This window comes from Zosterops lateralis, assembly GCF_965231275.1.
Source record: "Zosterops lateralis genome assembly, chromosome: 3".
Lineage (NCBI taxonomy): Eukaryota > Metazoa > Chordata > Aves > Passeriformes > Zosteropidae > Zosterops > Zosterops lateralis.
Window position 1 is genome coordinate 83,799,169 of NC_139764.1, and position 17,915 is coordinate 83,817,083.

The 17,915-nt window shown below is 37.9% G+C and overlaps 1 protein-coding gene across 1 annotated transcript in view; it reads right to left on the reverse strand.

Moving 5' to 3' along the window:
* Window positions 1-4: 4 nt before the first annotated feature.
* LOC310907424 (regulating synaptic membrane exocytosis protein 1-like) overlaps window positions 5-17,915 on the reverse strand; it is a gene marked incomplete at both ends in the record, with an annotated part of 145,000 nt that continues 127,089 nt past the window's right edge. Inside the window, 3 exon segments of the mRNA XM_083857639.1 lie at window positions 5-22; window positions 24-597; window positions 2,839-3,179. Of these exon segments, the coding sequence (XP_083713765.1) occupies window positions 5-22; window positions 24-597; window positions 2,839-3,179 (933 nt within the window).

The following is a 17,915-nucleotide window of genomic DNA, read 5'->3' on the forward strand; positions in this document are numbered from 1 at the left end:
CGTGGTTCTTGTATTCTACGTGTTTCTATAGGAACTGGACTATGCCTGGGAGTTGGTGGGCTATGATTAGTTAATTGTTTAGAAACAGAAATTCTTACATCACCTGTTCTGTCTATAGAGTACGACCTCTGAGTTTCCACAAGAGATTTTCTGTCCTGAGTTCCCTGTAATTGTGAGCGTTTTCCTAATTTATTCTCAGGTACCTCCGCTTCCTCCATTTCTGTGTGTGGCAAAGCTACATCACTGTGTCTTCTCTCGTGCCGTGCTTTAGAAACTTTGGCGTGCATGCGCATCTGCTGCTCCTCAGGGTGTGGTTTTACAGGATATCTTGCCAGATTGGGGTCACTCCTGTAACGGGTATGATACTCATCTTCCTTCCTTTGTTTTTCATCATCAGGCACTTTGCCTTCCTCAAGTTTCTCTGGCAAGTCTGGGTAATCCTGTGACTTGCCTTTCTCCAGCCTTCTACCTTCATGACGCTCTTTGCGCTCCCTGTCATCTGTTGGTCCTTCTTTTGGAAGTGAGGATTTTGGCACACGCTTACGCTCACTCTTTACACCTTTGCCATTCTGGTCAGAAACCAACACTGCCTTCTTCCTACAATGAAAAGGAGTACAGTAATACAAAGAATTGAATGGAAAATAGAAATACTTGCGTACAGTTATGGAAAACAAATTCAAAACCAGGGTAAGCTATGGTAAAACAGAAAATACTGAATCCATTACACAAATTAAATCTATTAGTACTTCCATCTCAATTTTATTTTCCAATAGTAAACAACTTCCAGAGTCCACAAAAACATAAATTATGAATGGTCCAATTAATGATTAAAATATATCTATATATATATATTGACATGGATAGAGATAATTTACCCACATAAGTAAGAAGACCCAAAGTTGTCTTTGTAGTAACTGCAGCATTATGACAGAGTACTGGAATATGTTCTCCATTTTTCTGGCAGCAGTCATGAGAGTTACAGACTAACCACACAATTCACTTCAAGTGCCCTGACAGCATAGATATAAGTACCACCAAATGGAGTATCCACCACATTAATATTAAAAAAAGAAGTAATATAGATATAAAAAAATGGAAATGATAATATATATCTGGAAATAATATTTAAACCAGTTGGATTTATGTTACTGAAACTTTAAAAAGAAGTGCCCATTTCATAGGCATGTAAAGGAAGCAAGTTGATTCCTTGAGATCAATTAACGGCATTCCTTTCTCCAGCAATAAAAGAGGATGAGAAGCTTATTTTCCATGCAGATATAAGTACAAAACAATAAATAATGAGGCAGCATGAAGATTTCTTTTTTTTTCTTTTTCATATTCTGCTTTGGGAAAATAGGCAAGCCAAATAATCATAAAATTCTCATATACTAGATATTTTTATTTCTCTCATCATTCCAGTTGCCCTTTCATTTAGCAGTTCACATATGAATCAACTGATTTTGAAGAAGGCTGAACACAGCCATACAGTACTTGAGAAGAATGCACACTGGGACAAAGTCACTAGGACTTTGTTTTGTGGCACTGAGTCTTCCCTTCCAAAACTGACACATCTTTGGATTACATATCAAAGATTCTCACAAAGAACAAAGTTGGACATTAGCCACATTAAGCTCCACAAATCTCCTTTTTTTTCCCCCATCTCCTGCTCCTCCTGATTTTTTTGGCAATTAATGTGACCTGAGCTTACTATAGATGGTCTTCAATCAGAATGCCTGGAAATTCATCTGAAATTCTAAGTGACAAGTAAAGAACACTAATTCTGTATAACTAATATGAACATCTCACTTTTGGGCAACAAAGCAGAAATCTAAAGTGTTTTGCTGCCCTGAAAGTTACAACTGCCCTAGGGGCCTTTCCTGTGTTGGGGAACAAAAGTCAACAGAATTAGAGGAGGGCATCATGTGTTCATTTACACAATACATATATATAACATTAACCTGAATTTGATACAGTTAAACCCAGACAGATCCCACCCACAGAGTAAGTTACTAGCCACAGCTCATCATCCAGTTTCAGCTCCAAAAGCTAGGGGAAAAGAAATAGTCAACCATTCTGGCCAGAATCTGGAGAATTTTCTATGGCAGACTCCTGTTTAGCTGTCACAGGTTCCCTCCTCAACTGCTCTGCCATCTGCCAGGCAGCAGCCAAAAGAACAGCAATTGCTTCACAGCATTAGCCTCTCCTATTTGCTATTCCTCAACCCATTCATCACACACAATGCAGCTCAGGAATTACCTCATTTACTCACTTAAAAAAGTTTGCTTCTGGTTGCTTTATTCTTGCAAACAACTTGTTCTGAATTCAGGATGATACTATTGCTGTTCTACATTAATGTTAACTTTGCACATGTGAATGAGGTCTTTTAACTGTATTGTTTTTAACAATAAAATTGGAAATATTGATGAAGAGATAAAACATAAGATTATCTGAAAGGATTCCACAGGGTGTGTTTTCTGATTGCATAGATGTGGATTTTTCAGGAGAGTGTTCCTTTAAAAATTCGAGAAAGCTAAAGTCTTGCTCTTTGTTTAATACCTTTTATATATCAGTCAAATTTAAAATTTAAAAGTAACCTACATTTCTATATTAAAAGCGTACACCAAATGCATTGAAATATATGGGAATGTCCATAAAATACATTTTTTTCCTCATTTTTGTTGCACAGACCAAAATAGACAATGTATTTGCTAGCAAAAATTTATCCTTCCCTGGTCAGCAAAATCAATTTACTCTGTTTTTGCACAGTAGTAAACATACAGAAGGCCCAGCTGAGCTAGCATTTATAATTTTAGGCTCTATCTAGACAGAAAGCATTACCTCTCCTTTGGAGGTTCACTTCTAGACCTTGAAGCTTGCTTTTGGTCCGGGCCCATAGCCGGCTGCGACACTTCTGCTCCTTTCCTACGGTCAGGCTGCACACTGGAAGAGGAGATTTCCTGTGCCGAGGCAGCTGCTGTACTTAAGGGAGTCTGTGACCTCGATCGCTCCTGAAGCCTTGCTTTCTTTTCTCTTGGTGCATCCGAGCTCGCGCCGGTTGCCGTATCACTCAGTGTCCCGTCCTGACTGGGTGAGGGCTGCGGTCCGCTCCCAAAAAACCACGCTCCAGATTTCGTTAGGATTTCTTGTTGCTTTCGACATAAATTGCATACCCACATAACCTAGTTGAAGACAAGAAGAAGAGTCAGTGCCGCCACCTCCCAGAGCCTGGAATGCATGCTCACTACTGCAGAGCAGGTACGACCTCTCGCTCTCTGAACTAGTGATGCTGGTGCTCATGACAGGACCCAGAACATGCTTCTCCACTGGCTAGAGCCAAGCATCCTACAGGCACATGCTATGCGAGCTTCTCCAAAATGTGTTGTCAATATACATCCATCCTACCTGTGGCAATCCTCCCTCAGCCCAGCCCTAGTTCTTCTCTGAACACACACCGACAACATGACCAGTGCTCGTTGGGGTAGTTGATGCAGAGGGGGGTGGGTTGGGTTTTCTCCAATGGTGTGGATCGTTGCCAGGACAGACAAGCCCCCCAGACTGTAAACAGGACTTGTACCTCATGGAGCAGTGTCCTGCCCAGCTAACTCTCAGCCTCTGTGGTCACAGAAAATAGACACACTATTTTCTTGTGATTAAACTTTCTCACATTAAGTAACACCGCATTATACTGCAAATAAATTCATTATGTATCGTGAATGATTTTAGCTCTACCTACTGCAACTATTTAGAGGTGTAAAGTAAAACCTTAAGAAATCTACTAAGAGAAAACTAATTACACCAATGAAAAGAATGCCAAAGTACATATTTTGTACTACTTGCAAATTATCGTCATTATCTCTTTGAGTTACAGCTGCAAATAAAAAAACGTGTCCCTGTAAATCACAATTAAGCAGTGTGCAGAGACTGTGATCCCTAGAGGTTTTTTTAAAAAATTGGGGGGGTTAATTCCTTACACACAGATATATAGGAGCACACACATTAAAGCAACACTTTATGTTTCCAGCCTGTATGCTGTAGAGACAGTCTTATGCACAGGAGCAACTCACCAGTGAAAAATAAATGGTTAATCAAGACTAAAGTATGTGAAAATTTAAGAAAAAATTGAGACAAAGAAAAAAGCAGTTTTCAGAAAGAAGAAAAACTAGGCAAAATGTATGAATAGAAGGATATAGAAGAGATATATTTTATCAGAAATAGAAATAGAGATGAGAGGAAACAAAGCTGATTATTATTAAGGAAAATGGTAAAGAAAATGATAAAATCTCTTAATTTAATATGGAAAGTATATAGGAATGGGCGAAATTGCAATGAGGCCAAGAAGGATGATAAAAGTTGGAAGGAAAAATACACTTGAATTATTTTGTATAAACATAGGAATAATGTAACAGTCACAAAATTATACAGCGCTTAAAATTAAAAAGAAGAGGTAAAAAACACTTCATGGAAGAAATTGAAACAGGACAAAGTTTTGTTACTGAGCTCTTTTAGTCTCTGGCCTGTGGAGGTAGTGGCTAACAAGGCACAATGAAAACTTCAGGCATTGTACATATTTAAAATAATTAACATTTATTTAGAACACTCTAGAATAGACTATCTTTTTAGGTCTGAAAACTACATCAGAACTTCCAAGTGCATTTCCTCACTGTTTGACCAAACCACACAGCGAAGACATCCAACTCTTTACCCTCTGTCAGGATTGTTGATTTTATCAAAAGATGACTGCTATATTCCTTCTATTTAAGAAACATAATGAAGTATCTACTAATACATTAATTAAAAAATAACCAATCTTAATCAAAAGCTACAGTTCTTCCAGCAGGGGGATAAACATATATCATGATGAAAACAAATAACACTCAGTAGGATAATAGAAACAGCAACGACAGAGATAAATAGTAGACCTATTAAAAAAAAAAAAAAGCCCTTGATTACAAAACGTGTAATTTATTCCATCTAGTACACCTCGAAAACCAGCAATTCACTTTATTAGACTTCCTTTTCTAAATAGTATAGACTTTTAGTCTATCAGATTATTATTACAGATATTCAAAAAAACAGCAAGACTCAAAGAAAAAATGCTACATATTAAAATGCTTTTATAGGATCTGCCACAGCTGTTAGCTCATTAGACAGCAAGTGTCCATGCAAATGTGTCTGTGTATAAAATCTATGCCAGTGCTATAAACCAAAGTCAGTAACAAAAAATAAAAATACATTACCTGTATTTTATCAGTTTCCAAGAAATGTAAAAAAAGGTGTTAATAAAAAAATTAATAAACTAGAGTTTGCTTAAAGGACAAGGAATACTAAAGTAAAAGGAAATTATCCTAATTAAATTGCATACATATGTATGTATGTAACATACTTCCTTCACAACTTAATGTATTCAATAATTTAAAATATGTATAAATTATGTAAAAAACTTCAAGAAAATACTGTTAATTTACATAATCAACTTTGAAACTGTAATTAATTTTATGCAAAATATTATGAGATACAAACAAATAAGAATAGCTAATGCACAAAGAGACTCCGAAAAAATACAGAATACTCTAAGAAGAAATACTATACAAGCAAATACAAACCCATTTTCATACAGCTATTTTTAAACTCTGCATCTTGGACACAATACGTACCAATCACCACAGATTATACACATAGGAAATCTGTATTATACTCACATAGAAGCTATACTACCATCTCTGTTTAGGAATCTCTTCAGGAATTAAAAAATGCTACAGTTGCCTTGAGATCTATTTGATCCAAAAGGAAAAAAAAATAAAAGCTCTTCTTTAAGAGAAAAAAAAATCAAAAATTGAGGTGACAGAAGAGTTTTAGTGACAAAAGTGTATATTGAAAAACATTTTTAGAGAAGGATGTGGAGCAAGCAATTTAGCAGCATGCAGGAACTATATCCTGATTGAATATACTGGGATGTGGTCCAAACTAATCTAAACTAAAGCAGGTCTGTGTAATAACTTATCTTAACAATCCACAGATGTTAGGCAACCAAACAAATGCTCTGATGAAGGATTACAGCTCTCTAATGTGGCTTCTGGACCTCCACGCGATGCATCAGTAAAATGAAGAATGTTAGACAATTTTACTCTGGCCAGTCACTTCAAAAATAGTTTCTGTTTACTCTCCTCTGGACAGTGAGCTCTGATGAAGTGCTGCATTAAGTCGTTCAAGACATCCAGAGTCTGGTTTTTGTTTCTGGGTTTGTTTCTGGTTTATTGCATCCTTGCACATGTCAATGCAATTTCACACGTGAAGCTATTAAAGAGAACCACTAAAAGGGTGTTCTTCATTCAAAGGGTTCATATGCATGGCTCTGGAAAAAGGTGCATTTTCACAGCATAGCAAAGGGTTCTGGGCTTTACTGCTGCATAACAAAAAACACCAGTGGCACACACAGGACTCAGCACAGGTGGGTCAACAGTTCCCACACAGATTCATGTGGAAACTTCACAGGCTGCGTGAAAACATGCTAGAAGGATCCCATGCTTGCCTTCATGTGGAATATAGAGTATTTCATTCACAGAAAAAATATTCCTCAAACTTACTCTTACAGGTACTGCTGAATGTGATCCGCAATGAGGAGGAACAGTATTCCTGTACTAACACAACATGAAATTCCAACTTGAAAGAGCCCATAGTAAGTAATATATATATAAACACAGAAAAAGCATTTTCAGTTACAAAAATAAGAACAATTCTACACAATTACGTATTTCAGACCTGCATTTTAGAATGCAGAAAAAAGGCTTTTTTTCAAATACCAATTTGGAAACTTCCAAACATGCACTGGGAGGCTAAAGTCGCATTGTGGGGGGTACAAAAGCTATACCAAATTTATGTGACACATGCCAGGCAAAACTCAGACTGAGGTCACAGCAAGTTCCCCAAATCCTTCACCCAAGCCTGGATTCTGAGGAGGGTCCATAAGGACCATACTCCTTTATGCTTCCTGAGTTTAGAAACTGAAATCCCACAGTTAGGATGATTCCCATGGATCCTGCTTCATCCCTTTGCAGCAGATTAGGTAGCAAGTGTGCTAACAGAGCAGGCCACAAGCTATTCCTTACTGAACCTTCACACTATCTGAATTATTTCCCTACTGTACGGTGTACACACAGCATTTTTTCAGGTTATTGATTTAATTTACAATTCTTCTACACACTTTTGGAAGACACTAGTTATTTCAGACAGATCTAATTAGGCAGACCCTCCTCACTGCCTGAGGCACCATTAACTTCAGCAGAGCTCTGCCACCGCCCTACAAGTCATCTCATGAAAGTCAAAGAGAAGAAACACTAACAATTAGTTCCTGCAAAATTTTCATTCACAAAAATTAAGTTAGATTATGCATTACTTAATGTTTCTAAGATAACAAAAAATGCAGCAAACAGTGAAATTATTATACAGCATTGCATTTATCTCTTCTGCTATATCAAAATGATTTCTGTAATAAAAACCTAGCTAAAATGTCACAATTACTTCCCTCCATTAGAATATAAATAAATAAAGCTGAAAATCTACTTGAATACTTACATTAGTCAAAAATCTTAATAAATAAGCAACTCTGCCTTTCTAATGAAAGTGTGGTGGTGAGTCCAAGTTTCCATTAAATATATTTTTCAAAATGTACAGACAGCTGGGTGCATCCAATAGCTCCTGCTCAGCAAAACAGAAGGTCTTCTCCCCAACTCCCTCCTCTCTTATTCTCCTTCCTATCTGGGTTTGTTCACTCCCCTTCTTGCTCACAGGAAGGTTCCCTGTGCCACATAATCACATGTATACCCTTCCTTGATGGCCAGGTTGTCCCAGGAGCCACTTGTATTTAAAAATATTGCAGAAACTTATCTGTATTTTCTTAAACTGGTTTCATTCTCTGTCACATCTATTTTTTTCACAGAGGGAATGATGAGTAGTGAAATCATGTGACCAGAAACAGGCAAATTGGGATAAAGGTATGTTTTGCCTACAGCACTGTCTCAGCATCTCCCAATAAATTGCATCTTGAAATGACACCAATACTGGCACAGTAGACTTACACAGAAGCATTTTTGAGCACTGAAGCCAAATGACATAAATTAATTTTGTGCCAGGACCTTTGTTCTATTTCAAAGCAAGGTGACTCCAAACTGGGTGCTTCCTGGAGGTGCACCACAGAACACTCCAACTCCCCATCTCCCAGGAAAAGTTGATCAGAAAATGCTAAAGGCAGAAGACCAAGAGTGTTTCAAGTAGCCTTGTTTCAGTTTACTCACACTGCTACTCTAAAACTGAGGAATAGTCCCAGATAATGTTTAATTTATTAGTAAAGAAGTAGCTGAGAAGTCTAGGTTCTGATTTTCGTAAAGCCTCTCCTCCAAACTGAAGGGTTCAACAGGACCATGCAGTTTGCTGCTGCCCACCTCTCCAATCAGGGAGAGGACCACTTTGCCCATGCTGATGGTCATCAAACATACAGGGCTCAGCCATTTCAGGACAGTGGCAACAAAGCCATTTTAATTTAATACTCTCTGTTCTTCCATTCCTATAGAATCTGCTTCTTCCAGAGCAGATTTTCACCAGAACTTAGGTTTTCAGCTAGATATTTTTATTCCAGTTTGGCAAGAAAAGGAAGATTTTGCAGACAGCTAATTGGGTTCTTTTCTATTTTCTGCCTGCACCCTACAACAATGTGCTACTCCACTGGACAAATGCAATCAAATTTTGCACAGGCATCGAAGTTTCCAGGTAATTATCTTCTTAAAAGTTACATAAAACATGCAGTTCTATAAAAGCCCTACAAATATTTCATTAGTGCAATAGTTTTTGGTGTCACAGAATCAACAAGACATGTTCATAGCAAATGAGGCTGCTCATAGAATTCCTGTTGCCTTAAAGCATGTGGTGCCATTTACAAGCTTGACTGAGAACTTCCAGGAGGGATGTTTAGAAGTCTGCCTTACCAGAACTTTCCACTTGCACAAGAGACTGCGCCACTTGCACAAGAGACTGCACCTCTTTTTCTGCTTGCCTGGGATGTTACATTCTCAAATGAGATTCTATGTGTACAAATAAGGATTCAAGTACAATGCCTAAACTGTTTCTGTCTACACTGAAATGAGTGTAGGCATGGCAGGTATTTAGGTCTCCAGCCAAAGAGAGTCTACTCACTTTCACATAGAAACAATGAAATAAAAAAATCCTATGTCTACTGATAGCCTAGTGGCTTTAGCTGTAAGTCAGCATATCCCACCTTGCTGCCACAGGAGTTAGATCCCATGTGCCAGTCATATGTATGTGCCTTACGTACACAGGGCATGAAAAATGGCATTGGATGCCTTTTAGGCAACTGAGCACACAGTTCACATACTGGTCCTAATCATTTTCCTGGCCTAGGTTCTTAAATCCACAGCTAAAAAACTGCCTATAGGAGGGGGAGAAGATGCTGTGGAGCAGTGATTCAAGGAGCTAACACCAAAAAGGCATTTCATGCTAATTTTGTTGCCATTGCTGTTAGCAACAGTGTTACTAGCCATTTTAAGATTAAAAAGGGAAAGAAAAAACACCTGACTTTCTTCACATGCCCTTCTGCCAAAATCTCTCAGCTACTGCTGCCAATCTTTCAGAAAGTTGATGACAACTTACACAAAAAATTAAACATTATCTAGAGGAATCCTAGAGTGCTGGAACTCAGACACTTAAACAACTCCAAAGTAACAATAAGAAATATCATCTCTAAAACAGCACACAGTCATGCTCCAGCCACATGTACTTCTCTGAGAATATCTTTGGAGTTCAAGGAAGAAAGCAGAATCACAAGTGGTGAAGGCAGTAGTGTCTAAAAATTCACAACAGCACATTTAAATACAGTAATTTAAATATTCTCCTGCAAGTTCTTTTCTAAATCTGCTACACAAAGAAATTACTTAACACATGATACTTAAAAAATACTACAAAACTACATTATCATAGTTACGGCTGTGATCTTCTAAAGCAAGACTATCGCTCTGGTCTCTTTCCTCATAGATTAGATTATTTCTCAACTTTCTCTTGCCTGAATTTCCTTCCATTCTTTCTGATAACATAGTATCCATGAATTGCTAGTCACATTTTCTGTAACATCAATCTCCATTCTTCATAGACCATTAAGTTACCCTAGGAATTAGCTCACAGATAATTTCTGTGGGTTCTTCTAACCTTCTTAAAAAAAACCTAAAAAGTTTTGTATATCTATTTAAACATTTGGCTGTCTTGATGAGCCACAGAAGCTTTACTCCTCTTAATCACTTTATGGTTCCTATAGTTACAGATACACACGGAACACAAATCTTTTTTTTTTTTACATTACAGAAATCTGGCAAAATAAGGTAAATGGGATGAAACAGCTTCACAGTCAGGACTGGAATAAAGTTTTAGTTGCTATTCATAAAACAGAGACAAATCTGTTTATCCACTTACATATTTACAAACAGCAGTAAAAATATAGACATGCTCAGAACCAGACTATCTTTAATCATGGATGGGTTTGAGAGGTTGTCTACCTAAAACATGTGTTTGAGGTTCCCAACCTGTACAATGCCTATCATTGTTGAGTTAATGAGAGGAACATACTGGCCTTGACAGCCACCAGGAGCATGGGGTCACCAGGAGATCTGTTCTGGGCACCTCTGTCTGCAGAGGCAATTTCAGAGGGAAAAAATGGACACAGGAAACTAGCAAAGCTTACAGACACTGCTTGGATCCACAGGAAGAGACAGTGGAGCTGAGACTAACAGAGCACTATGAAGCATGATGCAAAAACTCAGGGGCTGTGAGGAAGAGGAGGATTATCACTGGGTGTGTAAACAGTGATGGAAAGCAACAGAGAATGGCTGGCAGTTCAGGAATACTCCTAGTGGGAATGGACTGAATACAGCAGAACGACAATCATGTTAAGACAAAGATTTTTATGGATGATGTAACAAACTGCCAAGAGAACATAAGGGACCATGTGCAGCACATTTGGATCTGTTGGATGTCCAAAATCCTGTTTGGATGAACAAAATGTTTGAGAGAAGAAAAAAGCATACTTTTGACATACTGCAGGATCATCTCATTGCAGTGATCTCTGCCATGCAGCTTGACAGAAATCTTCTCTGACCTCTTGGATTGATCATCTTCCCATTCTCAGAGAATCAGAATTTATGAACATGAACTCTGCTTAGACACAACTTTTCTCTGATCCCCACCAACTCCTATGCTGAGAAGTTCTGGCTGCTGAGTTTTGCTTAGAGCTCCCACACTCCCAAGTCCACACAAAGCCTAGAATAAGGATGTCAGAGCCTTGCAACTAGATTGTGAAATTAGGCGTCTAATTTGAGAGTGATACAGTGAGAGGAGACTGGCACCAAGCATATTCTTCCTCCTGTGCCTGGGCAGCTCCACACACAGCCCTAACTCACCACCACTGTCTGGGACAGCCCTCCTGAGGCCTGAGGCTGAGCACAAAGATGTGAAATGGTTTCTGATCTGTTACAAACACCTTTTTAAAATCACATACAGATAACAGCACTGAACAGAATCTGGATAAACATGGGAATGCAAGCTTAAACAAAATCATCACAAACCTCCACCAGACTGATCCTGCATGTTTTAACTTTTCTTAAGAAAACAAAAGAAAAGTCTCAATTAAAGAAAATAAATTCTCAGTGAAAGAGCAAAATTCACGAATTAATATTTGTGAAATATTTAGCTTTCAAAATAAAAAAAGCACCATGGTGTAAATTTAGCTGGACAGAACTTATCATGCTTGGAGAGTGTTGAGCACTATATGGTACCTTTAGTATTTTGCAACAATCACTACTACCCAGTAAGGGTTTTGACAAAGCATCAAATAGAATTATGCCTTATACATGTTATATATATTCAGGTTTCACCATCTATCCCAGATTGATCCTTAAGTTTATAGTTTTCTGCACATAATTACAAATACTTAAGCCTGACTTTTTGTTATGAATGTAAATGCATGGAATCCTTATAATTACAGAAAGCAGATTCTTCCCACTGATATCATCACAGCAACTTCTTACATATTTAAATGAAACACACACTTTATTTGTACAACATTCTACCTTACATGGACCAGCAACCTGATCTCATCATATGAAAAAGCTACCAGACTATCCTGAGGAAACACAACATACTGTAAGAGCTGGCGCAACACCTGATTTGCATTTACTCCCTTACCAAAAGGATGACACAGGTTTTTTGGCTTTTTGTTGTTTGGCTTTATTTTAAATTTCACCTTTGTTGATCCTACCTTCTGAGATGTCCACGGTCCTTTCTTTTAATTCTCCCACCTTTCGCTCCAGGTGCAGAGTCTGAGGCTAAGTTGATTAAGTCTGTGCTATCTGTGCTAGCAAGCTCGAGCACAAAGGAATCTCAGTAAATCTGGGATGGAAGATTTGAGGAAGGGGAAGAGAGAATATCAGTGTTCTACAATAAATTTGAGTGGATATTTCAGATTTATTTAAAAAAAAACTGGGGGAAACAATGTTTTTGGTAAGGAAAAGTGCTTTAGGAAAGCAAAGACTATGGGAGACTGAGAAAGGGTTAGACAACTGTGGGTCTGAATACGGAAGATTTAAAAGATAAGGAAAAGGAAAACAGGGCAGGAAAATGCACTAGGAGTTTTGTGCCAGTGTAAGAATATTGCAATTTTTAAACTGATCTAAACAGTTGACAGCCAATTTATAGCCAGTATTAATCAGAAGTTTACTGTTCTGAATTTGCAATACTACTGGCAGACCCCACAAGGAAAGAGGGAAGTTTCAATAAGGTAAGATGATGTAAAGCAGTGCAGAACAATACACTTTGAAAAATCAAACAGTAATGACATTTCGTTATCTGATGAAGCTACTATTACAAAAATAGGTTAAAATCTGAGATCAGAACTTTGCTAGATGAGGATAACCATTCTGATCTTATGCACTTACCTGTATATTCTCAGATAGCTAATCAGGCTTTGTAGTTCCTAAACAAATAAAAGGCATATAGTGCAGTGACAACTTAAGGCTATTCGGGGAAGAGGCAACAATTCTGCCTCTTTATTATCTGAAATAGAGGGATGCCTACTCCATGGTGGTACAAATACAGGGACCGTGAGCTGGCCTTGGGCTCACATGCTTGTTCAATAGAAGAAAGCAATCTTTTACATCAGGTAAGGGATTTGTGTGTTGCAGGTTTCTCTGTGTGTCAGGAGTTAAATGCAATGGTCAGCTAGATCCCTTGTATAAAAGGAAGAGAACAATATCAGCAACTAGGGGATAGAACTTTCTTATTCCCTGCTTGGTAGAAGATAGTTTTGCCATAGCAACAGCTTCCAGAGCTGGTGAGGTCCATCTCCTGTTGCCTAAACTTGGATCACCTTTCCTGCATAGTGGTATCTGCTCAATATTCAGCCACATTTGAAGTAACAACACTAAACACAAAAATGAAGTTTGCAGGAAGCACAACTACCTCTGATCACACTGTATATCAAAAAATAACTTTCAGCTACATCAGCCTTCTGCTGGGTTCAAAGACTGTGCCCATTTTGTGAACTGCAAAGATCATTTTGACCAAGCTCTGTGATAAACATTCTATGCTCAGTTACTGTTCCTCTCAGTTTTGACTTGATCCTTGCATGTTCTTCTGACTCCATCTTTGAGCTTTTTTTAATTCACATTATGTAACACAGCCAGCAGAATGATCTCAGCCAAACAAATCAACTTCAGTTATTTAAATCCAAAACAGACATAACAGACAAAGCAGAAAATTCCACCCTCATCCACAGTCACAGGGAGAGGTTTTCCAGAATATTTTATTTCAGTACTATTTACTCTTTCTATAATCTGAGTTTAATCATTGCTTTGTATTTCTCTCTAGTTTATAATTAATTTTAACTTTACACTGAAATCAGGTCAGTAGACTACATATTTATAAGGTTAGGACTGTTTCATTCTGGTTGTCTCTGTAACTTTTAGGTGATTATACTAAAACCAGCAGTTTATCCCAGCTTAAATACGACTGGCTTACTGGAGGTCAGGCTCTTCTGGCCCTGTTGTCTTTAATAACTTTCCCTTAACTACTTCAGTTCGTTAGACAAAAGAATACAGGGAAAAAGGGAAGACTTGTGAGATGAGGTGGCCAAGAAGAATGAATGTCCAAGAGGATATGGACAAACAGATAAAAAGGTTCAAAGGGTGAAGAGAAAAAGAGAGAGAGGCAACAAGTTGAGGAAAAAAAATTGAGAGACAGACAATAGGGAGAAAGTAGGACAAATATCAGGGATTATGAGGAAACTAGTCTGCTGGAAAAGCAACAAAATTGGATTGTTCTGTTGTCACATAGCAAAAGTTATTGCATTTGGAACAGAGATGATACATGGACAAATAAAACTTACTTCAGAGAAAACTCTACTTCCTTTGCTTGATTTGAGGTTTTTTCTTTGGGCTTAGGTTTTTTTCCTCAGAAAAGAAAGAAGGCATTTGTGGATTCAGGGTTGCCTTTCTCTTTTAAGATAAATGCTTTTAGGTGAGCTTTACATCTCTTCAGGCATAATTAGCATAAGACATTACCAAGCCTACACTCACATGCACTATGACAAACCACTTTACAAATGGGCTTACCAGGCCTCTCAGTGCACAGCAGAAAACAACGGCAGATTGTCTGTGAGAGACTAAAGCCCTAAATGCAAACAAAACACGTCCAGCAGCTTTTGTAATTATCATGTGGCACTGCAGTCCTTATTTGCAAATCCTTCACTTTTTTCCTCCCCTGCTTATTTTAAAGAAACAACCTATTCTGAAGCTTAACATTCAACCTCTAGAAAAGTTCTCTATTTTTTTTGCCCTGAGCACAAGTGATGAGAATATTGCTACCCTTGTAGGAATTTGCTGCTACAACAGAACTAAAAGGTTTAAGATCCGCATTGAATGTCATGCTCTGCATAGGTCAGACTATAGTATCATGTCCTCTGTATGATTATACTGGCTGTCTTTCAAATTAAATCCAAACAGAAGTGACTCTTCAATTTCTAAATCTGTGTATGTCTATTTCTCCTCCTCTGTACTATATAATTAGATTCAAGCATTTTGTTTGAAAGAGTCACTGCGACTATGCCATGTCACTTGCTGTGCAAGCACAAGGAGTTTTTCCTTTTGAGACGTTTATGGTATTTGCTAAACTTAGCCATCCCAAAATATTTATTAACAGAAGCCTAAGAATTGCTCCATACTACATTAATCTTGAACAATGCTCTCTTTCCTTGCTGTTTGAAGTACAGGAATCTTTGCAGACATTTAATACAATAATATGCGATGTTTAAATTGAAAAAGGAAATTACTGGGCAGCTAAAGTCAGCCATCCAGAAAGCTATCAGAAATAAAGAAGGAAAAAAGATTGAGAGAGCACATACCTTTCAGCTATTCAGTAAGATGAATTGCTAAGGAATAGTAATTACTGTTAAAATATATGCTGGAGAGGTTATATACTTAAAAGGACAGAAAAATAAAACCAAAATAGCAGCAAGGAGGAAAAGGTGATTTTCTTAGCCAAAAAACATTGTAGCTACATTTATAACATAGATATGGCAAAAAATAGATTTTAGCTGGCAATGATCATCTAAGAAAACAAAAAAATGCAGATTCCTACCAAATAAACCCAAGGCCTTAATTGAGTGAAAGGGCACCGAGCACCCTGTGTCAGATGAGTTTTGAAAACACAGTCAACTTACAAGTAATGTAAGGTGTTGTACATCAGGAAACTCTTCTAGTCATAATTTAGCAGTTCCAAAAGCATGGCTTTTAAAACCAGATGTTAACAGTTAAACCCCAAATGTGACCCTTCTGGGGCTAAAATAGAAAGACAGCCATTTTATGTTGATGTTAGTTTACAGTTAGCTCTGTGATCATCATTTAACTCATTTTCACCTACATGGTATATACAAAGTTGCTTTTGTCTGATTCTAATTTATTACACAATGTATAATGTTACAGTGGCATGCTAAGTGCAGCATTATTATCTACTAAATATTTAATTATAAATTAGCTTATAATGGAAATAAAGCCTGTAAAACTGCCTCAGAATTTGCCATGATTCTGTTTCAAAATTTTGTCGTAATCAGAATAATTAACATAAGTTGAGAAAAAAATGAGAAATGAAAGCAAGTGGATAAGGATCATTGCAACCCTTGTGCCACTGACTATATAAAGGATCTTCTACTTAAAAAAAAAGGATAGAAAATTAAGAAAAAAGGGCAGTCTTCCAAACTAATGTTCCAAAAATCTGCATCATTTGCCCTGAAAACAAGCTATTGTTTCATGCATCAAATCCAAGGATTAAATCCAGTCAGTTCACTGAAGACGGCAGTAACTACAGGTACTTATGGCCAAAGATGAGCAAGTGATAAAGTAGAACACAGCAAGCTGATTACATGATATGCAGAGCTACAAAAATAAATGGGCTTTGCCAGCCCCAAAGTGAGGGAAGGTTTTCCTGACAGAAGATGCAGCCCCTGGAGAAACCACATGGGAGCAGGTACTTCTCCTGAAAGACTGAGGCCCATGGAAGACTTCAGGCTGGAGGAGGAGGGAGTAACAGAGGAGAGCTATTATGGACTGGTCCCAGCCCATGCCTGATGCCCTGTGCCATGTGGCTGGACAAGGCAGAGGAGTCAGGAGGGGAGAAGTAAAGTCGAGACTGGAAAGAAAGGAGGAGCGCGGAGGTATTTTAGGTTTTGTCTTTGCCTCTCACAATCCAACTCTATTTTAGCTGGCAGTAAATTAAATTAATTCCTCTAGGCTGAGTCTGTTTTACCTACAGTGGTAATTGGTGAACAACCTCCCTGTTTTTATATCAGCCCATGAGCTTTTCCATCTTATTTTCTCTCCTTGTCCTCTTGGAGCCTCTAGCAGCCAGACAAGGCCAATCCACCACAAAAGCTTCTCTAAACAGACTTACAAAATGAAAAAAAAAAGTGTAAATCTTGTATTTGTGAAACAAACTGCATAACAGTTTTTTACCGTTTCAGAATGAGTGAAAGCCCATCTACAGTTCTTGGAATCCTAGCAGTTTATCCTCATAGTTTTCAATGGAAGAAAAAAAATAATCTGGACACATTTCAGCAGCAGCCCGGACAGATTTAGCAGCCTTCCTAATCAAATTTAACTTAGTCATGAACTTAGAAATCAAGAGACTTAAAATTCAAGCTATTTTTCATGTAATTACAATCACTGAAACATTAGTTTTTATTTATCATTGGGCCTTGCTAATAGGGGGGCAGATCTGTCAAGCTTTCATCTCCCTTTTCAATGGATAACTTGGAAATTTAGGCACATAGTCTGGAAAGAGCTGTACCTAGCAGTATGCAGTAGATGTTGAGACTCCATAAAACTTTTGCTGCAGTAACTTTTGATAGGGTACACCTCTCTCTAGCACTACAACAGGAGCACAGTTTCTGAGAAACACACACTAGGTTATCACAAGACTGGTGAAAAACCTGCCTGAAACTTGTGTAGCTTGAAATATGAGCCTTGCTCCTTGACTTGGCTGCATGGCAAACTGCACCTGCCTTTTTTATCCAATTATCTGCCTGTCATCTTCTTATTACAAAAATAAGCAGTTTCTCCTAAGTCAACTAGACCAACTTGTTTTTTCTCCAATCACCATCTTACCCTCAAGAAGGCTAAAACATTCCCTCCTTAAGGTTTTTTATTCCCTTAGCTGACTTGATCTTTACGAAGCTGAGTACTCAGCTGAACTCTACCATTCTCATTATCTGAAGTTTAGCAAATTTTCAACAAGAGTTTATGACTGTCTCATCACATGATCAGAAGGTTAAGAAAGATTTTGGTCTTCACAGGCCTATGAAGTATGCTCTA